The 23,636-nt window shown below is 48.9% G+C and overlaps 2 protein-coding genes across 6 annotated transcripts in view; both read left to right on the top strand.

Moving 5' to 3' along the window:
- The first annotated feature begins 983 nt into the window (after positions 1 to 983).
- On the top strand, positions 984 to 13,405 carry CHTOP (chromatin target of PRMT1). 3 transcript variants are annotated; one of them, XM_028709382.2, is made up of 6 exons: positions 984 to 1,332; positions 3,027 to 3,107; positions 7,362 to 7,512; positions 9,656 to 9,842; positions 11,304 to 11,441; positions 12,499 to 13,405. In XM_028709382.2, exons 2-6 carry the CDS (start codon positions 3,043 to 3,045, stop codon positions 12,699 to 12,701), a joined length of 744 nt encoding a protein of 247 aa, XP_028565215.1. In that variant the 5' UTR covers positions 984 to 1,332; positions 3,027 to 3,042; the 3' UTR covers positions 12,702 to 13,405. The 3 variants fall into 3 exon arrangements, with proteins under 3 accessions (XP_028565215.1, XP_028565212.1, XP_028565213.1); XM_028709379.2 differs by having other exon boundaries at positions 985 to 1,332; positions 9,659 to 9,842; XM_028709380.2 differs by lacking the exons at positions 984 to 1,332; positions 3,027 to 3,107 and adding an exon at positions 3,114 to 3,343.
- A 4,042-nt stretch (positions 13,406 to 17,447) lies between these two features.
- LOC114586471 (mothers against decapentaplegic homolog 4-like) overlaps positions 17,448 to 23,636 on the top strand; it is a 35,459-nt gene continuing 29,270 nt past the window's right edge. The window contains exon 1 of one of the 3 annotated variants that reach the window (XM_077920756.1): positions 17,448 to 17,580. The gene's annotated coding sequence lies outside the window, so the exon portion shown is untranslated. Of the gene's footprint in view, positions 17,581 to 22,427; positions 23,296 to 23,636 lie in introns of those variants that run through there. The other 2 variants (XM_077920755.1, XM_077920757.1) reach the window with 2 other exon arrangements.

Raw genomic sequence — 23,636 nt, 5'->3', positions numbered from 1 at the left:
GGAAGGAATTTTTTTTGTTTTGACTATGGCAGACGAACACGGCTACCTATCTGTAACAAGTACCTGTAGTGTAAGTCGAATCACAGAACTGGTTGTACATTTATCCACTCCATGTTTACAGTATCTCCAGGCTTTGTTTTGCACATGGCACCTTAGTATGTTTGTTGCTTGAATGGTTACAAGTCTATCTCCATTCTAGTTATTATTCTAGTAAATTTGGTTTTATACTCATAAGCCAGTTTGTGGTGTTGGTGTTCTGTTCCACCTCCACCCTCAGAGGCAGGATGCATCTGAATACGAGTTGCTGGTACAGTATTCATGCACAGCCTAGCATCAAACCTTAGCAGGGTATGTGATGTTGTGCTCAGGTCCTGTGTGCAGGCTTCCCAGTGAGGCTATCTGGGTGGCCACTGTGAGACCAGGATGCTAGATAGCTCAATCGGTAAAGCATGAAATTCTTAATCTCAGGGTTGTGGGTTGAGCAAAAGATTCCTGCATTTCGGGGGACTGGACCAGATGGTCTTCATCGTCCCTTCCAATTCTACAGTTCTGAGATTCTACGAGTTAGATGGGCCATTGATTGACCTACTCCAACAGGAAACACTCTCTGTTCTTATGCACAAACCTCAACCAACTGTATGCAGGCCTCGCTCCGAAACCCCCTCGCACTTAAAAGCAGCCGCGCTCCTTTAAACCGCGCCCGCTTCTAAACCAATCCCACCCATTCACAAAAAAGCTTCCCCTCTTGAGAATGAGCGTCGCCCCGCCAGAGCCACGCCCCTCCCTCTGCTCCAACCACTCAAAAAGCGACGAACGGCCAACCACTCTACGTAGCACGTCGGAGCCCGCCTCCTCCCTCTCTTTCTACCAGACGTAACCACGGTGGCGCTCCGCGTCCCTCCTCCCATCCGGAGAGAGGACGTTTCCTCGCGCATGCGCAGAGAGGCAGCCTCGCCTCAACCTCCTGGCGCACGCGCGGCCGCTGCTTGACGCGTGCGCAGCTCCGGCCTTTTTTATATATATATTAATTTTTTTGAAAAAAAAAAGCTCCGCCATTTTGCCGGGCTCCTTTTCTGAAGGGGAATTTGAAGCGAGGAAGGCTCCGAGCGGCTGAAGTGAGAGAGTCGTCGCCGTCGTCGTCCTCCCGAGAGAGAGAGACGACGGGAGGTTGGAGGAGGAGGGGAAGCTGAGGGGGGAACCAACCACCGCCACCATCTTTGCGTTTGGGGCGCCTGACGGGGGAGGCCGGGCTAAGCCTGAGCGGAGCCTCCCGCCGCCTCCGCTGGCCCCGCCGGAGCCGCAGACAGAGCAGAGCGAGCCCCGCCCCCGACGGTGAGTGAGGAGGCCGTTGGGTCGTGTAGGCCGCGCGCGGAGGGGGCGGGGCCTCGAGGACCGTTGGCGCCTTCCAGCAGGCCGCGCCGGGTGGGGGGGGGTGGGAGAGGGAGGCATTCGCCCCGGCCGCGCACGTGACCGGTTCAGAAGCCTGGCGAGCAGCGGGGGAATGCCCGGATGCAACGGGGTTCTGTGGTGGGCGGGGCGACTCCAGTGCATTCCCATGCATTCCCTTCTCTCCAGAATGAATGAATGAATGAATGAATGGGTCTCCTGTAAAATCAGTGCTTTTTTTCGGGGGGGGGGAGAGGTGGGGGAAGTTACCGTGAAGTTTATTGCGGGCCCAGTCGCAGTACCGACATATGTGTGTGTGTGTGTGTGTGTGTGTATACACACATATATGTATGTATATACATATATATATATGTATATATATATATATATATGTATATATATATATGTACATATATATGTATATATTGATATATATATTGGCTCAGGCATTGGGCGTATATCCATATCAGCCCTGCTGGACACAAAAAAATGAATTAATTTTTTAAAGGTCTGGTAACTCAGTTCCCCTGACTTCCTGCTTTTTCAAAAACCTGCGCAAAATCACTCTTGATGTTGCCTCTACTCTGCCCTCCCTTATTTATTGTTATTTATTACATTTATATCCCACTTTTTCGCCAAGGTGGTGAACCTCTTTCCCCACCCCACCTGCATTTCGTCTCTCAATGACCCTGTGAGGTAGGTTGGGCTGAGAGACAGTGATTGGACTAAGGTCACCCAATGAGCTTCGTGGCTGAGCAGGGACTAGAACTCTGGGCTCCCAGGTCCTAGTTCAGGGTTGCTCAAGCTTTTTTTCAAAGAGGGCCACATTTGATGAAGTGAATGTGTGTGAGGGCCGACCAAAGCTATTGAGCTTCTTTTTGGATTTTACCCCCAGGACATATACTGGCATAGGGGCTGGATTAAATCAACTGGCGGGCCAGATTAGGCCCCCAAAATGCCAATGAGTGCAGCACAGTGTAGTCCCCTCCTGTAGCACAGTAATGCTCCTTCTGGGAAATGTATTTGACTGGCCAACTAAACTAGGCGAGGGTCAACGATAGGTCTCAAACCCTCAGTGAGTTAGGAACTTGCCCTGCATGTGAAGACAGGCTCAGGCGGTAGCCATTGATAGCCTTCTCCTCCATAATTGTATTGAGGAATCTTGCTTGGCTCTTTTAAAAAGAGGGGGCAGAGTTCCCTGAGACTGACTGTGAGGCAGATGCTCTGTTACTGGCAAGAGGACCAATGAACTCCCTGCTTCCCAGAACATAAGAGCCCGATGGATCAGGCCAAAGACCCAAGTAGTCCTTCCACTTGTTCTCATAGTGGCCAACCAGATAGCAAAAAGCAGGGCCCGAGTGTAAGAGTGCTTTCCCCTCCTACCGGTTCCCAGGGCTGGTATTCAGAAGCATTACTTCTGAAAGCAGAAATTAGCCATCATGGCCAGTATCCATCCATAGCCTTTATCCCCCAGGAATTTCTCCAATCCTCCTTTAAAGCCAGCCAAGTTAGTGGCCGTAACTGCCTCTTGTGGGTGAATTTCAACATTTATCTGTGAGCTGTGTGAAGAAGCCCTTCCTTTAGCAACAGTTATTTTCTTTTTCTTTTTTCTGAACTGGCCCTCTCTTCTTCTTTTGCAGATTCTGGGGACCTGAGATGGCCGCGCAGTCAGCGCCGAAAGTCGTGCTTAAGAGCACCACCAAGATGTCCCTCAACGAGCGGTGAGGAGCCCAACGGCCAACTTCAGCTCATAAGATTTTTTTTTTTAATTTTTTTTTTTGCTTAGTTATCACTGTGTTCGATATCCAGAGCCAACATGGTCCTTGCCCTGCTTTTAACCTACCCAGATGCAGAGAAGCAGGGGGCAGCTTTGCGTCTGCCTTAAATCCGACAGCAAGCAATGGTACACAAGGTTAAAAGGGCCAAAATTGTCTGTCTGATGATAAAGCTGGAAACGGTAATCTGGTGGGATGTGTTCTAAGGAAAACCTCGCACCCTCCTTTTTTTCTTCCACATGTGTTCACATTATATAGGTGACCCCTGCAGTGCGGTAGCATGTGGCCTAAGCTGCAGGAGGCTTTGCTGCGGTGCCCAAGGCAGACACACATCCTTGTGTGGTCTGGCCTGTAAGAGGCAGGCAGCTGGCCGCTCTGATCAGCCCGAAGGCTCCTTGGCCACAGTCCTTGGACCTTGTAAGAGGCAAGTGCTCCGCTCCATTCATCATCTGCTTCCTTTGCCCTCTGCATGCCCTCCTTCCTTTTTCTTCTCTCCTCTCCTCTCCAGTGCATTCCTAAATGTAAAATTTCCAACTAATAGGTGGTGCTTACATTGTGTGGCCCTTGTGTGCTCTGTCTCTGTTAAGAGGGTTGGTAATCTTAAAACCTGGTCATCTCTCTGGGAAACGCACAGCTGGTTTCAATTGCAGGTCAGGAGAAGAGGGATCCAGTGTACAGAGGTATGGCAGGCTTGGATTATCTGAGAAACTCCTTGAGCTGCTCTGTAGGGGTGTAGTTGTACTTGGAATTGGTCCCTTGAAACCGTTGGGCATCTACATCCTTTCTGTCCATTAATTTCAGTAGGTCTGCTCTGAGGAGACCATACAACTCAGAGTCAGCTGCTCTTTGATCAGGGATGGGGAACCTGTCACTCTCCAGGTATTGCTGGACTTCCAGTTCCCCAGCCAGCCTGCTCAGTGGACAAGGAGTTTTAGTCAAACAACGCCAGGAAGACCATGGGTTCCCCCCACCTTTGGTATAAATGCATGACATTACAATTGCAAACAAAATTCTTTCTAGCCTTACATAATGTCTATTCTGTTAGAGAATAAATTGTGGCTTTTTACAGCCATGTTGCTGAATAACATATCTCCTGTTCTTGGATTGGCATTTCATTTGTGTCTAAAGTTTTCATCAGGTGTTCTTTGAGGGTGTAGGGATAGTCCTTTTGCAATCTGCAGAATACTATTTAATAAACAGTGCAGTCCTACATAAGCTTATTGGGAATTAAGTCCCACTTTGCTCAATCAAGTGCACTTCCAAGTAAATCTTCATAGCATTATTGGATAGGAATACACACACACAGGGTTTGCAGCCTTTCTGAACAATCGGGGGAGCCTGCTAGCTATGCTGTAGACCAGGAGTGTGAAACATGCCTTTCGGCATTCAGAAAATGAATTCTAAGTTTCCATTTGAATTTTTTTTTTTATTTCTTGTCCCTTCTCAAAATTGTAGGTGTGTGAGTTTTGTTAAACCCTGGGAGTCATGGATCCTAGTGCCCTCCGGATGTTGCTGGACTACAACTCCCATCATCCCCGGCTGTTGGCCATGCTTGCTGGAGCTGATGGAACTTGGAGTCAGTAACATCTGGAGGGCCGGTGGTTCCCCACACCTGCTGTGGACTCTATTCCAGAGTTTTCCAAACTCTGTGTCACAATACGTTAGTGTGTCAGCTGCAGTGTGTAGTTGTGTTGCACAAACGCTCCCTGCGCTCCTCCTGGCAATGGAAAGGGTTAGTTTAACCTCCAGTTTGCTAGTAAAACTGAATTACTGTGTTGCAAAATGATGCGTGTCCAAAAAGCGTGTCACCAACTTGAAGAGTTTGGAAAGCTCTGCTCTATTCCATAGCCTCAGGTTTGCACTTGTGGCCATCTCTCCCATGCCGGACCCTTCAATTGGGGAACCAGTGGTCAGGCCACACCACACTGTAGGGGGCTTCCTGTATGTTAGTGGCGTGCTCTCATATTTTTGATTTATTGGAAGGCTTCACCAACGAGATTGGGCTCCACCGTCAGAGGGTAGCTGCTTCCCATCGTATTTTGAAGGTTGTATTAGTACTATTTGATATTGAACCCTTGCTAACTTGGCAGGGTGAGTGGCATCATAGACGTGGAAAGAGAAAATCCGTTTGATTTCATTCAGCCACTCAATTTGTATGCTGCTTTTCCAGAAAATAAATCATGCTCAGAGCGGCTTATAACAAAGAAAACGGGAACACATTGCAAACGAATGCTACAAAGACTATTTTTACAATAACTTAGCAAACATTAACAATTATAATAGCATAGCAAAACCCCACATTTCAATACTAAAAAACATCACAATATTACTTAAACAGCATCCAGAAAACCAAAAGCAAAAATGGCAAAGGAGCTTCACAGTTTCGCCTTAGTCCGAGAAATACCCCTCCCGTAATGTGATTGATTTATGACTCATTTTTAACAGTTGCTCACCAGTGTGCCCTTGTCCTGTCTGCATTTGACCTTGTGGTTCTGGGCCTAGATTGGGCAGCAGGCTCCAATTCCTTGCTCTGTCCCTGCACCTGCCAGGGCATGGAGTTTTTGGTGGGGAGGGGGGTCTCCATGTGGGGAAAACCTGTTGCCCTTCCAGCTGCAGTTGGGCTCCTGGCTTCCACCAGCCCCAGCCAGCATGGCCAGTTATTTGCTGAAGGAACCATTTCTGGAGCCAGGTCCAAACTTGACTTTGAAAGCACATCCTGTGTGCTGTTTGAGATCCTTACTCATAGGGTTTGAATGCCCCCGGCATGAGCAGAGAACGCTTCCTGCCAACGACTGGCTTCTTTCCACCTGGCAGCCCTTTGTGTCTCCTGGTTTAGGGTGCTGCTCAGGCCCATAAAGGGAGAGCTGAAAAACCTTGTTTTTGAGCAGCAGCCGCCTTTCAGAATCTGGATCCAACCCTCGTTTGGACTGGGTGCAAATCTAGCAGTATGCTAGTGGCATAAAGCCGATTGGCAGTTTGTGTGTTCCCTTATGTGTCCAAAAGATGGAAACTGCCATAAGAATTGGAACGGGATTTTTGCCATCGTATTAGAAACCCCTGGGATTGTAGTTCTGGGACACACACGTGCCATTTCCTAGCTCCCTCATAAATAAGCTAATGAAAGTGCCTAGCTTGCTAAGAAACTAGTAGCTCTCACCTCTCAGCCCCCCATCCTTCCGGCACATGGCCTGCCTAAAAGTACTCACTGCCTGTGGCTGCCAGGAGAGTTATTAAATATAGGGCTGGTTCTTTAATTTTGTGATTTTTGGAGCATTGTATAATAAGAATAATAATTGTTTATTATATCAGTCATTTTATATAGCAAGTATCAGAGCAGCTTGACAAGGTGAAATATAACTTTAAAAAGCAATGTAAATCCCCAGGAGTGAGGGGGATTCTGAAACCATGAACCATACCAAAATATAGCTACATATAAATAAGGGCCAAGGCCTACCTGCCCTGCTTAAAGCTGAGCACTGCCACAGACGGCAACATTAATTAATCAAAGGCCTGGTTGAGTTAAAAAGTATTGGCCTGATGCCTCAAGATTGGCAAGGTGGGCATCAGGCATGTCTTCCTGGGACCAGCGGGTGGCAGCATGGGACCACTAGAAAAGGCCTGTTCTTGTGTGATCACCCTCCGCACTTCCCTCAGGTGGGGCACTCAATGAGAAGGGCTTTAGATGAAGACCACAGGGTCTGGGCTGGTTCCTATGGGGAGAAGAGGTCCGTTGCAGCTTCAAGATGACCTAGTGGTTCAAAGCAGCTTGATTTGGCAGTTCCTCTCTTAGCCTTCCTTTGCTGGCCAATTGAGTCAGTCCATTTGCAACCAGCACTGCTTTCCCTTCACCTTTCTCTCCATCTTGCTTAACTGCTTTGTGTGCTTCTTCCATCTTTGCTTCTTCATTTTGAGACCACAAGAAATTTGATTTTTTTATTTAAAAAAATCAACTTCTGTTTTAAATATACTGCACTAACCCATACCCTTTTGAATGTCCTGTCCTTGCACGTCTTCTGGAAAACGAGGAAAAGTCTGTAGCTCATTAACCTGCGATAAATTAAAATGTGTACCACGTTGTTGGCGTTAAAAAAAAAAATTGTGGGCCGCGGCCGCCCACTCTTAAGGGCCATGAAATGCCAGTTGAGATGCTTTTGTAATGACAAGCTTTTGTTTAAACACCCGTTTTGTTCGACCTTGAAGCTTTACTAATATGCTGAAGAACAAACAGCCGATCCCCGTGAACATTCGAGCCACCATGCAGCAGCAACAGCTAGCCAGTGCGCGGAACAGGAGGCTGGCCCAGCAGATGGAGAACAGACCTTCTGTGCAGGCTGCGTTGAAGCTCAAGCAGGTGAGAGAGGCGCAGGAGAGCCAGCAATGGAGCCTTGGCAGCCGGGGGCTTCCTTTGGGTGGGAAACACAGGTGTGATAGATGGATGCCAGCTTCTGGAAACCACAGGGTCCTGCTTGCAGGTTTCCCACAGCATGGTCCTCTTGTGAGATTAGGATTCTGGGCTAGATGGGCCATTGGCCTGACCCAGCAAGGCTCTCCTTATGCAAATCTTTGGTCGATGTTCCTGCTGGTGAGCCATGTCCCACGACACCTCCTGCTGCCTTCTAGGAAATAACCCTTTGTCCAGGTGGTCTGATCCACCAGGGCTCTTAAAGAAGGACTGCATAGCAATCGCCATATGGCTTCACTCAGGGGTTGCTAACCTGGTGCCCTCCACCTGTTTCGGGTGGACACTTGCATCAGTTCCAGCTCAGTCAGTGATGGAGGGTGTGTGATGGGAGCTGTAGTTCACGGCAGATCTGGAAGGCACCACATAGACGTACCCATTATTTGTTTACTTCTAGTATACATTGTGTGAAAAATAACAAAAAAGAAACCACAAACGCAACCACACAAAAGACAAGAACGATTGCATATCAACCCAGAAACAGAAAATGGCCGCCTATGTCATTGTGCTGCGTAAGGTTAAAGCAACGTGGGTTGATCTCAGGGACTTGGCTACAGCAGAGGAGGTTCCCTTGCACCTCGCTGTGGTAGGCCCCAAAAGATTGCAGGCTTGTGACCGAAATCCCATTCTGGGAGAGTTTGCCCTTCTGAGTTTGGGCCTCAGAGGACCAGGGTGGTGGTGCAGCTTTGCTGGTTTTGATCATGCAATCGTTTTCCCCTTGTGTCGCATTAGTCTCCATCTACATTTGGGCCCCGTGGTGGCGCAGGCAGCCGTGACACGTGTGTAGCAGGTGCTGCTCCATTGGACGACTTGTGTGAAATGACCTTTTTTAAATGAGAACATATGGCAGGAACTAAAATCATCATCATCAAACCTTTTATTGGCATCACATACAAACATTCAAAACAAATCAATACAGAATTACCACTTCCCCAGTGGCACAAAACATTTGCTAAAAGAAAGGAGGCAGAGCAGTCTATCGTCACATCTCTTGGTCTCCAGGGAGATCAGGCGTCTGCAGTATATTTCGACAACAAAAAACCAAATAGAGATATTTAGCCACTGACTTGGTGAGCTCCTGATCATTCCCCAGTAATAGAAAATTTATGACCTCCAACTCTGGTTTCCATTTGGGGATACAGAGTTGATCTAGAAATTGCTGACAGATCAGCATATAGTTTACAATTGAGAACCGTATGTGTAAGGGTTTCCACCTGGTGGTCTTCACATGGGCAAGTTCTTTCTCCTTCCGCCCTGCCTGAGAACCTTCCCCAAAGGAAGTTTGATGGATTTGAATTAAACCTGGCCAGCAGAAATGCCCTTCGTTCTTGAGAGTTAACCAGAAATTCAAGGTAATTGTGGTTGGTTTCATGTGCCCAAGAAAGTTGAAAATAAGGAGGGGAAGATGTTTTCTCTGCTGCTACTGTTAGTTCTTGGCGTTCAATATCCCACAACCCAGTTTTTATTATAGCCTTGACAGATGGAGCTAAAATGCAGTAGAGTCCTGAATGGCTGCTGCTCCCTGAAAGAGAGGCATGGTCATCCCCTACTTGCAAAAGGTGGCTCTGATTCATCTCAGGGTGCATCTGTGGTCCCCTCCTTTCCCTTTGTCTAATCTAGTTAGGATGTACCTTGGTATCATTTCATGAGCTTGTGAGAGCTGGAGAACCATGTTTAACATTTCATATATTTACTGCCACTCACATAATAATCCATTATGCACTGGTCTGCTGATGTGATAGACCATTGCATAGGTTTTATGTAATGGTATTGAAAATAAAAATGCAGTACATCTCTCAAAATGTTCTGGGCACATCTTCATTCCCTCCTCAAACCAAACCATGCTGCTTCACCCTTTTTCTTCCCCAGACCTTTCCTGCATTGAACCAAGAGCCATGGTGACCACATGTGACCCTCTCTCTCTCTTTTTCCCCCATTACTCCCATCTCAAGCAGCTTGCGCCCGCCCTTCCGTGCCAGCTGCTCTCTGCTTGTTTCTGTGCGATGTTTTCCTGTCTAACACTCTCTTCTTCCAGAAGAGCCTGAAGCAACGCCTGGGGAAGAGCAACATCCAGGCACGTTTAGGCCGGCCGGCGGGACCCCTGGCCCGGGGTGCGTTAGGGGGCCGAGGCTTGCCCATGGGTCAGAGAGGCTTGCCCCGAGGAGCCATGCGCGGCGGGCGTGGCACCAGAGCGTTGCTACGGGGAGGAATTCCCCTCCGAGGTTAGTGTGTCAGTGAATTAGTTCACTTAGGACTGGGGGGGGCGGCACCGTTTTCTGTCTGGAGGCAGCAATCCTTTCTGGGTACCCTTCCAAGAAGGGCCACATGCCAGTGTTGGGCAGCGCAAGGAGGAACGATGGGTGGAGTAGTTAAGGCCAATTTTACCTTTGTGCCATAGGCTACTTTCTGCACATACACACGCGTGCCCTTCTCCATCTTCCACCCAGAGAGGCATGGTCAGAGTTCAAAGGCACGTCCCAGCCAGGCAAAAACACTCAAGGAGAGGGTGTGAAGCAGGGCCCATGAGGGGTGGGGCCTGGGAGAGTTCTGAGGGCCAGATAGGGAGACCTTGAGGGCCACATTCAGCTCAGCCCTCAGGTCTGAGGCTCCCCAAACTTTACTTGCCAAATATCACTTGACACCCCCCAAAGATATATCTGATGAACAATAATACTATTGGGGGGGGGGGGGCAGAACTGATGTCCATTCTTCACACAGCCTGTTTGCTGTGTGCTCTGCTCCCCCAGTTTGGGGGCTCAGTACATAAACTTTGACATAGTCCACATGTTAATCTACATGAGTCTGATTGCATGGCGTGACTTCAGTGGATTTAGTATACTTGGTGCAAACTTGAGAGAGGGGTGGGAGAGCAAGGAGTTGAGGAAAGAGAAACTTGGGAGCCTGCCCCCAACAGATGAAACAGTTTTCCGGTGCCAGATTTAGGACATACTACCAAGGGGGCTAATAATAATTATTACTGTTATTATTACTATTATTATTTAAAAACATGTATTTACTTAGATCCATAAAAATGCAACTGTACCAAAAGGAAGTATTACTAAAATAAGATATTGGGGGGTGGTGGATTTTTGTCCTTGTTCAGGGCACCATATTTCCAAAGACTCAGCCGCATTTAGCAGAGCTCTGCTTCTCCTCAGCTAAGTTTGCTATCCTGGAGTAAGCTCTGCTTGTTTTGTTTTTTTAAGTCCCTAGCTTCTGTAATTGCAGAGAGAAGCCTGGAAAATGGAAAACGAGGCTGGTAGGCTTTGAAGCCCATAGGTAATGGGTGGTGAACTTTCAGCTGTGACTCCCATCATCCCCGACTGTGGCCATGCCAGCTGCTGGGACATGGGAGTCCAGCAACAACTGTAAGGCTACAAAGCCTCCCCACATTTGCCATAGCGCATTTTGGCATAACAGTTACCTGGGCTGTTGCAACTTTTTTTGAAATAGGAAGCCGACAACCAGTGAAGGGGCTAGGATCCAAAAGAGAATTCTCAAGCAAAATGTGCTTTGGAGACACTATTATTATTAAGCCACTGTAGAATTTGAAAGTAGACCTGTAGTGCAGAAATATCCTGAGTTTGCTGGCAAGACCTTTTCTTCAAAAGCTCAACTGATGGTTGACTGTCTCTTTCTCTCTTTCTTTCTTTCTTTCTTTCTCTCTCTCTTCCCCTTTAAAGGACAGGGTTTACTTCGGGGAGGACGCGGCATAGCTGCTCGAATGGGCCTGAGAAGAGGAGGCCTTAGAGGACGGGGTGGGCTTGGCAGAGGAGGGCTTGGCAGAGGAGCCATGGGCCGGGGTGGCATTGGCGGCAGAGGTGAGCACAACTAACTTGGGATGTTACACTCACTTTCATTTTATTCCTGCAGCCTCGTACCTGGCATTGCAGAGAAATTCTAAGAAGCGAAAACATCAGTCCCATACCGAAAAGGTTTAGTCTGCCATCTCGATTCAGAATGGCTTCCAGCTGTTTCCAAACTTAAGACGAAAACCTGCTCTGTCACCTCAGGAACCGGCATGCCAAATTTGGTTGCGGTATCTTTAAGAGGCATCTAAATGCTTAGCGAAGGAACAAACAGCTTTCCAAAAATATACAGTAGATTTACTGCATGTGTGAAAACCACAGCGCAGGAGAGGTCAGTTATATTCATTTGCCGCTTTTTACACCAAAGTATTTCGAAGCGACTTGAAATGAATAAGCAGGAATAGCAAAAAACGTTAAAGCCAAACACAGGAAAAACATTGAAACCCAAGAGAGCTCTGTGGGATAGACAAACATTATTATGCAACATAAGGCAGCTTTCTATGAGGACTAGAATCGGCCATTTAATCGGGAAAACTAAGATCTGGTGGGATCTTGCTTTAACTTTAGGAGACAAGCCATAACTCAATGATAGAACATCAGCTGTGAATGCAAAAGAGCCACAGTTCAGTCACTGATACCCAGGAAGGGCTGGGAATATCCCCTTCCTCAAACACCGGCGAGCCCCTGCCAATCAATATAGACCAGGGTTTCCCAAACTTGGGTCTTCAGCTGTTTTGGGACTACAGCTCCCATCATCCCTAGCTAGAAGAACAAGTAGTCAGGGATGGTAGGAACTGTAGTCCAAAAACAGCTGGAGACCCAAGTTTGGGAAACCCTGGTCTAGGCAATACTGAGTTAACTAGATGGACCGATAGCCTGGTGCAGTCGAAGGAAGCTTTCTGTGTCTACTCTGATTGACAGCAGCCCTCTGATCGCATTTTAGCCATCTTTTGCACTGGGGAGGCTATGGGGCGGGAGTGGGGGGCGGTTGGAACTTTATCCTAGAAGAGGAGGCAGCTGAGCTCCAGTGGTGCAGTGCCTAACCCTGTCCTCCTCCTCTCCCGCCCAGGTCGTGGCATGGTGGGCCGGGGACGAGGCGGCTTTGGCAGCCGTGGGAGAGGCCGGGGACGAGGCAGAGGCGCCCCCCGCCCCGCCCTGACCAAGGAGCAGCTCGACAACCAGCTTGACGCCTACATGTCGAAAACGAAAGGACACCTGGATGCCGAACTGGACGCCTACATGGCCCAGACAGACCCCGAAGCCAACGACTGACCCACCCTTGCTGTAGACACTCGCTGAGGTTGTGTGTTCTGTGCGCTGGTCCTTCCCCACCCAAGCCCTCTCCTGTAAGCCACGACCGGCAACAGCCGCCCTGGCGGCGTGGGGAGGGGTAGGAGACAATAACTTTCACGGGTTTCTCTTGCAGAGAGAATTGTGTGTTTATCTACATGCGCGCACGCACACACACACATTTCTTAAACGACTTCCAAAAACAAATGTGACTGACCTGCTGTCTGTAGATGGCATCATCTTGAAGCTCCTCAACAGGACATTACATGCATGACTGTCCCCCTTCCTCTCCTGTCTTCCTCAATCCCCCCCCCCAAAAAAATTTTTTTTTGACCTTGCTGTAGACAGAAGGTCTCAGGTGCTTATAAATTGCAGTCTCGGCAGCTACAGCTGCTGTAAGAGTTGGGTTTCAAGGTGGCTGCTCATGCACAGTAATGCTGAATCCCATATTTTGTTTCTGATGTTTCTGCTTACGTCCACACCCCAGGCCCAACAAATAATTCTGTGACTTTTATATATGGTGAGCACAAATCAGTGGAGTTCTTCCTTCCCTGCCCCTCTCCTTCCTCCAACCCCCAACCCTCAAAAAGGATCAGGCCCAACTAGTGTTTAATTCACCAAGCCTGTTGTGGCCAAAAGCAGATTTTTTTTTTAATAATAATAATAAACAATGGCAGCAAACTTTTCATTTTTATGTTTATGCTCTTGTGGCCAGCCTGCTGGTTGGTATTTTGTTTGTGTGTGTTTGAAGACACTAGGAAGGCAAATGTCTTTCTCTATTTGCCGCCCAGGGTCTTGTGAGCTCAACTGTTCTGTTCTGGTTTTGAACGGCATCTTGTATTTTCTGGTTTACCATAAGAAACAATTGCAGGGAAAAGGAAAAAAAATGCCTTTGTCTTGGTTTTTTGTTGTTGGTGGGGCGGGGACTGTTGTTGGAAACTTACAGTAAATTGAATAAGCCACTACTACTATGACCTTTTTGGTCATCTTTTAATAGGTAGGTGGAGCACCTACCTGCCTATCATTTCATATCGTGAGGGTGTCAGCTGACTGATAGATGGGCAGTCCTGCACACTTGCCAAAGTTAACCCACCGGTTGGGAGGAGGGATCCGCTTTGCCAGTGTGTTCCCTGCAGGAAATGCCCTGGTGCATCTACCTATTTCATTTTATATATTCGTATCCCACTTTTCTCCCAAGTTGGGATTCAAGGAGGCTTGCTACATTTAAAATACACTAAATAAAAATACAGAATAATACAGAATGCAGTAGTACCTCGAGTTACAAACACTTCAGGTTACAAACTCCACTAACCTGGAAGAGTTAAAAACTTTGTCCCAGGATGAGAACGGAAATCGTGTGCCAGCGGCGCAGCAGCAGCAAGAGGCCCCATTAGTGAAAGCACGCCTCTAGTTAACAGTTTCAGGTTAAGAACGAACCTCCAGAACGAATTAAGTTCGTAACTAGAACTACCACCGTGATAAAAACACACTAGTTAAAACAATAATGAAAATACATTACAACATATTGAAAACCAGCCACTAAAATAAAATTTGCAGCCCAGTGATCAACTTTGTCTGCATGAGCATCTAGAGGCCTGTCTAAACGGAGGGATAACAAACACAGCCAATTTAACCTCTCTTTGGAGGAAACTCCACAACATTAAGAGCAGCCGCAGGAAGGTCGGCGGTTCGAATCCCCACAACAGGGTGAGCTCCCGTTGCTCTGTCCCAGCTCCTGCCAACCTAGCAGTTCGAAAGCACGTCAGTGCAAGTAGATAAATAGGTGCCACTGCGACGGGAAAGTAAACAGCGTTTCCATGCGCTCTGGTTTCCGTCACACTGTCCTGTTGCACCAGAAGCGGTTTAGTCATGCTGGCCACATGACTCGGAAAGCTGTGTGTGGACGAATGTCGGCTCCCTCAGCCTGAAAGCGAAATGAGTGCCGCAACCCCATAGTCACCTTTAACTGGACTTAACCATCCAGAGGTCCTTTACCTTTCACCATCTCTGAAACAACCTTGGCTCTGGGTCCCTAAGCATAGAGATGAGCATTGTTTTGCAATTTAAGTATCTGTCTCCCAGCTTGTTTCTAGTGTCTGAAACAGGGAGGAAAAGTTGCAGAAATGGATGGATTTGTACATATGTCGCATTTAGATACAAGCCACCTCCTTCTCTCCAGACTACCAAAAACAAACAATTTAACAGATTTCTTCTGGACTCAAGTCTACTTTTGTTATCTGTTATCTGTTGTTTTGTTATCTGTGGGCCCAGGTCCGCTAAAGTTGATGCCACAAGATCCTTGAGTGATTGCAGAAAAACAAATAGTCCCTTAACACACTTACTCCTCTGGAAATTCATCCAAAACTATAATAATGGTCCATCTCTTGAGTTTTGAAACTTGCAGAACATAGAATGTGAAACAAAGAAGATATGCTATCAGTATCTCATATTTGGAGTCGGTGGTACCCCCTCTAGTGAAAATGCAAGCTGTTCAAATATTTCTTTGCGTGTTGATACCACCAAAGGGATCGTAGGAAAGTTCTTTACCAGCCACTCTGCTTAGTTACACACCTCTGTTTTCCCAAAGACTTTGTTTTCCATCCACCATTAAATTTGAAGGAGCTTTGAGGGTATGAATGAAAAGAGTGCAGCTTACAATGGGACACAGGTAAGAGACGAGTGGTTATGCAATGGGGTGCAAGCCTGTGATTATGTGTGGGGATACTGCTGCAGCTGTAACCATGGTTACAGGAGCAGATTTTAGGACCACAAATGCCCTCTGGCTTAGAATACATCCTCTAAGCTTGTTATTTTTTTAATGTGGTTTGCTATGAAGCATTGTTAACAGCTGGCTTTAAATATCTGATCCATGGGGAATCTCTTGTTCAGAACTAGCTGGAGTTGTGAGATGTTTGCAGAAGTGATGGTATTTGATGCCCTCTGGAAATGTGGAAGAATACCCCATTAATGCTAAAAAAAATTGCCTAGCCACTTTGGTGCTTGTCATGCAAAAATGCATTCATGTTTTTATTTTGGTAGCATCTATAGAGGTGTTGGGGGATGCGGGTGGCGCTGTGGGTAAAAGCCTCAGCGCCTAGGGCTTGCCGATCGAAAGGTCGCGGTTCGAATCCCCGCGGTGGGGTGCGCTCCCGTTGTTCGGTCCCAGCGCCTGCCAACCTAGCAGTTCAAAAGCACAAAAGTGCAAGTAGATAAATAGGGACGGCTTACTAGCGGGGAAGGTAAACGGCGTTTCCGTGTGTGGCTCTGGCTCGCCAGAGCAGCGATGTCACGCTGGCCACGTGACCCGGAAGCGCTGGCCCCCGGCCTCTTGAGTGAGATGGGCGCACAACCCTAGAGTCTGTCAAGACTGGCCCGTACGGGCAGGGGTACCTTTACCTTTTATAGAGGTGTTGAGCAAGGAGTGTTACTGATGCAGCAAAGTAGGGGAAGTAGCTCAGTGGTAGAGCATCTGCTTTTGCATGTAGAAGGGCCCAGGTTCAATCTCCAGGTAGGACTGGTGGGAAAATACACCTGTCTGAATTCCACTGACTGTAGACCAGTGTTTCCCAAACTTGGGTCTCCAGCTGATTTTGGACTACAGTTCCCATCATCCCTGACCACTGATCCTGCTAGCTAGGGATGACGGGAGTTGTAGTCCAAAAACAGCTGGAGACCCAAGTTTGGGAAACCCTGATGTAGATGGTACTAAACCTAGATGAACCAATGGTTTGACTCTGAAGCATCTTCCTTTGCTTCTAACAACACACACACACCCCTTGATCATTCAGGACCATGAGGACTGGTAGCTTCGCCGAAGAATTTATGCTTTTGAATTATGGTGCTGGAGGAGACTCTCGAGAGTCCCATGGACTGCAAGAAGATCAGACCTCTCCATTCTGAAGGAAATCAGCCCTGAGTGCTCACTGGAAGGACAGATCCTGAAGCTGAGGCTCCAAGACTTTGGCTATCTCATGAGAAGAGAAGACTCCCTGGAAAAGACCCTGATGTTGGGAAAGATTGAGGGCACAAGGAGAAGGGGACGACAGAGGACGAGATGGTTGGACAGTGTTCTCGAAGCTACCAGCATGAGTTTGACTAAACTGCGGGAGGCAGTGGAAGACAGGAGGGCCTGGCGTGCTCTGGCCCATGGGGTCATGAAGAGTCGGACACGACTAAACAACAATGCCCATAAACAACAATGCCCATCGCTTGCAGCCTTGCTAGCCTCCAGAGAAAACACCTTCAAAAACGTGTCACTTGACCTGACCTGAACTACCAGCACATGTGTCTTGCCTTGCTTTCCAGAACTAAGAGAAGGTTCTCTTTCTGCCCACCCCAGGGGTTTTCATTTAGTAGTTCACATGTAAAATGGTGTGTGTGGTTCAGGGTTTATTTTCTATTTCATGACATTTGGGAGAATAAGCCAGTTTCTTGAGCTGAGAAGTCAGATACTGTATATATATTTGCATCAGCTGCAAAACTCTCAAAGCCTCAAATAACACCCCCCTCTTTTCTGTGCAAGAAAGTGGTACAGCCCAAAACAAAAGCTTTTGCTCCCTTTTGAGTCCGCCGAACGTATATATTGCCTTTCAGGGAACGGGTTGGCCCCGCCCCACTTCCCCACTCCCCAAGCTTTCATGGACTCGAGGCGCCTATTGGCCGGGATCTTGGCGGCCGCCTGTGCCGACGCTTCCCATTGGCTGCCGGCCTTGGTGTGCTTTCACACGTTCCCAAAGGCTGTTCTTTATGTTATTGTTGTGAACAAGTTGCAAAGCGGAGGGGCTGGTTTTGATTTTGTTTTTCCAAGTGTTGGGAAGGCGGGTGGGTTGCTGAGCAGGAGGGACCAACCAGCGCCTATGGGGTGAGTACCTAGCTCATTCCCAACGGCTTCCATTTTTTTCTCCCCCTGCGCCAAAAAATAAAAATAAAGGAGCAATCGGGATCCCCCTCGCTTTAGAGATCTGGTGCATATTATTTTATTATCCACCCCTTATATGATTTCTTTGCACCCCGCAACTGATGCGCACACCTCTCCCCAGGTCCAGGAATAGCTGGCTCGCCCGACTGTCAACTGGTTGTGTAAAGAAAGGCAGATCTGAACTATAACTTCCCTCCCCAATTCCCTTCCCCTGCACCCAGCACCATCACCAGAGCCCGTAAGAACATAAGAAGGGCCCTTCTGGATCAAACCAGCAGCCTGTCTAGTCCAGCATCCTGTCCTCACAGTGTCCAGATGCCCGTAAGAACCCAGAAATCAGGTAGACTGGCCCTGGCGCTGGAGGTTCCACAAGAGCATTAAAACACCCTGGCTACTGGATCCAGCAGCCCATCTAGTCCATGATCCTGTCCTCATAGTGGCCAGCCACACACCCCAATGGGAAGCCGCAAGCAGAACATGAGCACAAGGGCAGCTCTCGCCTCTTGCGGTTTCTAGCAGCTAATATTCAGAGGCACATCACAGTGGAAGCAGACAGCATAGTCATCAGGCTCAGTAGACACTGAAAGCCTTGTTTCCCATGCATTTGTCTAATGCTCTTTTAAAGTCACACAAGGCTGGTGGCCATCAGTACACCTTGTGGGAGAGAGTTCCACAGTTTAGCTGCTCTGCGAGAGAGAAGAAGGGCTTTTCTTTTATACGATACGATAATCTTTATTGTCATTGTCCCATACAGGAAACTGAAAATCTACACCAGACATTCACAAACCAACAAGCCAGCTATCCCAGCCCGGTTAGCCCCCTAAAAACACTGATACCCCATAATTAAATACAATATACTGCCATAGAAACTACCTTACACTGTGTTTAAAACCAAAATCGCATTTGAATAGAAACTGTTTCTCAGGCGGCTGGTCCTTATCTGTGGTTGGCGCTGTGGCCTAAACCACTGAGCCTCTTGGGCTTGCCGATCAGAAGGTCGAGGTCGGCGGTTTGAATCCCTGTGATGGGGTGAGCTCCCGTTGCTCTGTCCCAGCTCCTGCCAACCTAGCAGTTCAAAAGCACACCAGTGCAAGTAGATAAATAGGTACCGCTGCGGCGGGAAGGTAAAAGGCGTTTCCGTGCTCTCTGGTTTCCGTCACGGTGTTCCGCTGCACCAGAAGCGGTTTAGTCCCTCTGGCCACATGACTCGGAAAGCTGTCTGTGGACAAACGCCGACTCCCTCATCCTGAAAGCAAGATGAGTGCTGCAACCCCAGAGTCGCCTTTGACTGGACTTAACCGTCCAGGGGTCCTTTACCTTTTTTACCTTACCTGAACCTTCACCTTCATTCGATGTCCCCCAGTCCCAGTGTTATAAGAGAGGGAGGGGGAAAACCTTTCTGCTCACTTTTTTCTCCCTGCTGTGTTTTTCCAGTAACTTGGATTTGTTGCTGCCTCTGGCAGAGACAAAGCATAACCATAATCAACAGATGTGTAGTTTGTGGGACTTTTTTATTATTCTCTTGGAAGGGAGAAGGGTTTATAGGGTGTGAAAACATTGTGTCTGCTATCTTATAGTGTCCCAGGCTCGCAAGAGATTAATTTCTCTCCCCCTGTTGTTGTGTCTGCGGAACCGCCAAGGATTTTCCCAGAGTTTGCTCGGAAATCAGCTTGCTGAGACACAGCAATGCACAACAAGAGTGTGTTATATGGAGGGAGGATTTGCGTTCCCACACCTGCCCCTCACGCAATATTTCCATCTCTGCCCCATGAATTCTGGTGTTTGTTTTTTTCCCATTTGCAAATGCTCCTTTCAGAAAAACACCGGCTCTGTGTTCTCCCTTATAAAGAAAGATTGCCACGTTTAGGACTCTTTCGTTTAGAGAAAAGGCGACACGGTTTATAAAACGATGCATGGCATGGAGGAAGCGAGTAAAGGAAATATTTTACCCCTTATAACACCAGAAGTCATGGAAGTTCAGTGAAGCTGAATGTTGGAAGATTCAGGACAGATAAACATTCAGCGCTTAGTTAAGACTGTGGAACTCATGGCCACTGGAGGCAGCAATGGCCACCAACTCTGTTTGTTGACATCCGTCTGTCTTGAGAGATAATGGAGGGGAGTCAAACCAGCACCAAAGTGACCTCTTTGGGGCACAAGCCTGGGCCGTGTGTCTGGAGGTCCTGGGCTGCACAGACCCCCCCTCTCAGCCTCACTGATGTAGTCAAAAAGAAAACAGCAATACATTTGACACCAGCTTGGCTGCAGGAGTTGCCGGAAGGAGGCGTACAAGGCGCCGTCCAACCGTCTTAGGGGCTCCACTCTGGATTTGTGTAGAATTTATTCCTGAGCCTTTTCTTCTCCCAAAGGTAGAGGTTTAGGATCAGAGCTTTCCTTCTTCTAGATGGGCTCCCATCCCAGGTGGACGAGCCCCATCTGCCCCTCACTTCCTTCTACAGCAGGGGTCAGCAAACTTTTTCAGCAGGGGGCCAGTCCACTTCCCTCAGACCTTTGGGGGGGCATACTATATTGTTTTGGGGGAAATGAATGAATTCCTATCCCCCGCAAATAACCCAGAGATGCGTTTTAAATAAAAGGACACAATCTACCCATGTAAAAACATGCTGATTCCTGGTCCATCCGTGGGCTGGATTGAGAAGGCGATTGGGCTGGATCCGGCCCCCGGGCCTTAGTTTGCCTACCCATGTTCTACAGCCTTCTCGTCCCAAAAGAGACCCACTCTTGGTCTCGTCCGCTCAGTCCTCCAGAGCCTGTTTTCGCATGCAGGCGAAGCCCCTAACTCACCGAGGCTTTGAGACCCATTGACTCCCCTCATCTGCTTTAGCTGGCCAGTCAAAGCCGTTTCCCGGGGTGTGGGCGCTATCACATGCCGACAGCTTCTGGGAGCCACAGGTGAGAGCTGAGTGCAGGGTGGGGACCAAAGGTGGACAAACTGCCCCAGAAGGAGCATGGCGTGCCCCCCTATCAGAGGCACTAGTAAAGTAAAGGGACCCCTGACCATTAGGTCCAGTCGTGGCCGACTCTGGGGTTGCGGCGCTCATCTCGCTTTATTGGCCGAGGGAGCCGGCGTACAGCTTCCGGGTCATGTGGCCAGCATGACGAAGCCGCTTCTGGCGAACCAGAGCAGTGCACGGAAATGCCGTTTACCTCCCTGCCAGAGCGGTACCTATTTATCTACTTGCACTTTGATGTGTTTTCGAACTGCTAGGTTGGCAGGAGCAGGGACCGAGCAACGGGAGCTCACCCCATCGCAGGGATTCGAACCGCTGACCTTCTGATCGGCAAGTCCTAGGCTCTGTGGTTTAACCCACAGCGCCACCCGTGTCCCTTATCAGAGGCACTACCTCTCCCCTAACACCCCACCACCAACTCTGTTGGTTTATAAGAGGATTGGACAGATTCATGGAGTTTGTTGTGCAGGTTAAGAAGGGGGAGAATCCTTCATTTTTTGTAGGAAGGGTGAGCAAAAAAAAGGTAACAGATACTAAATAAATGAAGGAGGCAAAATTTGGGCAGTGAATCACCCTGAGTTACAGAGGACAGGTGCCTCCACAGCTAGTATTTTGGGGTTTTTTGTGCCTAATGAAAGACTTTTACACATTTAGTCAGTCTGACACTTTAGTCTGCGCCTGGCACACACTTTGGGAAATGTTGATAGGGACTTTCTGGCTCAAGTCAAGGTTCCTGCTGCCTGATTTTGATGCCGAGAGGCTGAAATTTAACAGGCACAGTTCCCAACTCTTCCCCCCCGACCTGGTATAGGACAATGTGGGGAGCCAAGGCCTGTGAATTGGTGGGAGGAAGGAGAGACTGCTCTGATCTTTTATAAGTCTCAAGAGAGAGGTACCGGTAATAACCAGGGGATATTACAGGGGAGAGGGACGGGGGTGGCGCTGTGGGTTAAACCACAGAGCCTAGGACTTGCTGATCAGAAGGTCGGCGGTTCGAATCCCCGTGACGGGGTGAGCTCCCATTGCTCGGTCCCTGCTCCTGCCAACCTAGCAGTTCAAAAGCACGTCAAAGTGCAAGTAGATAAATAGGTACCACTCCAGTGGGAAGCTAAACGGCGTTTCCGTGCGCTGCTCTGGTTCGCCAGCCACATGACCTGGAAGCTGTACGCCGGCTCCCACGGCCAGCAAAGCGAGATGAGCGCCGCAACCCCAGAGTCGGCCACGACTGGACCTAATGGTCAGGGGTCCCTTTACCTTTTTATTACAGGGGAGAGTGAAGAATAGAAGCTGCTCAGTTATTGTTGTTAAGTTCTGGAAGAGAGAAGAACGGCTAAAGGGGTAATCCTAGCTATGGTTGCCCCGATTGGGAAAGGAAGCAAGATCTGGTGCATAAAGCATGGATCAGGTCTGGGCACTGAATGTGGCCCTCCAGACTTCCTTCTCCGGCCCTCGGGGCATTTCCCAGGCCTGCACTGGTCCTGCTTCATGCTAGGTTTTTTGGAGGAGGCTGACCGGAATGTGTCCTCAAACTCTCCACATGCCCCTTGGGTTCCCTGGACAGAGGATAGAGAGGTAGGCGCAGGTGTAGAAACTCACCTGCCATACAAAGGTGAAATTTGCATCTGTTGCCCTGCCTACTTCCCCTTAGCCTCTCCCACCCTCAGCCCTGGCTTACAGGTTCGAGTGCGGTGTAGCAGCTTAAAGGGCCTGGGAATTCAGGGATATCTTAAAAAAAAAAAATGTGTGTCCTTGTTTCTCAATTTGATCCTTTTACATGGTTTTATATGTCCTTGTATTTTATGCATTTTATGCATTGCTGTTATTTTTATTGATTAGTAATTATTGCAATTGCAATAGACTGGATTTGCTTAATTATCAATTTCTGACTTTTAATTTTGCTGTTTACTATTGTATTCTAATGGAGTGCTGAACATCGCTTGCTTGGATAGAAGCTGTTTGTTCCAAAGTTATGTATTTATTATGACACTTTCATATTGGATCAGGTTGTGATCAGGCGCGTGTGTGATCTCTACCGCCTGTTTTGCTGTTTCCCCGGCTTTGCAAACCCGCCTGGCGCGCAGTAATCTGGAAAGGCGGTATGCAAATCAAAATGAACAGAGGTGGCAACGTCCAGGGTTCGAATCCTCCCCACTCAGCCATCTGCGCGCTCTCCCCCCAGCCTACCCCTCAGGGTTGTTGTAAGGACCAAACAGGGAAGGGAGATCTCCTGGGATAAGAAAATGGGGGTGGAAATGTCAATAAATATCTCCTTCGGATAAGAGAGAGGCGGGAGATGGGGAAGCGGGAGGGCGGCAGGGGCTGCGCGCTCAGCCTGACCCCGTGGAGAATTCGCTATTTGCTTTTTCCCATCTCCCTCCCTCTCCCTCTCCCTCTTTCTCTCTCTCCCCCCGAGGCGAAGCTGCGGCTGACAGCATGACTAGCAGGCAGGCGATTGTCTGGCTCGGCTGTGTTTAGTCTGCGCCTTCGCCGCCGCCTCCTTCCCCGTCTTTCGCTCCCATTTGGAGAAGGGAGCGCAAAGAGAGCGCGCGCTCCTCTCCAAAAGCAGCCGCCGCCGCGCGTCCCGCCGCCTTCCAGGGGGGCTTAATCCGCCTGCCACGTCCAGGGGAGCATGCCTGAGCCCCGCGGAGAGCATCCGTGCACCCCGGAGAGGGATCGCCCATAGCCGGTGAGTTTCCCCCCCGGTTTGATTTGGCAGGAGGGTCTCCCGCATCGCTGCCCCCCAACCTTTCCACGCCACTTCTGGGCACCGGGGTCCGGAGTTTCGTCTCCTCCGGCTTCAGATCGCTGCCCCTCTCTTTCCCTACACCCCACCCCACTTCTCCGGGAGGGGCCGTAGCAGCTCATCTGCTTGGCCTGCAAAAGGTCCCAGGCATCGCCAGGTAGGGCTGGGCGGAGAGGCCCCTGCCTGAGGGCTTGTGCTTTGTTCAGAACGATGAGGACTAGAAACTTGCATTGTTTGTGGGGAAAGGCTGCGGCGCGGTGGCTTTGCACGCAGGCGGTCCCGGG

Source organism: Podarcis muralis, chromosome 16 (assembly GCF_964188315.1).
Source record: "Podarcis muralis chromosome 16, rPodMur119.hap1.1, whole genome shotgun sequence".
Lineage (NCBI taxonomy): Eukaryota > Metazoa > Chordata > Lepidosauria > Squamata > Lacertidae > Podarcis > Podarcis muralis.
Note: the sequence above shows the minus strand (reverse complement) of the source record. Positions and strands in the feature narration are given on the sequence as shown.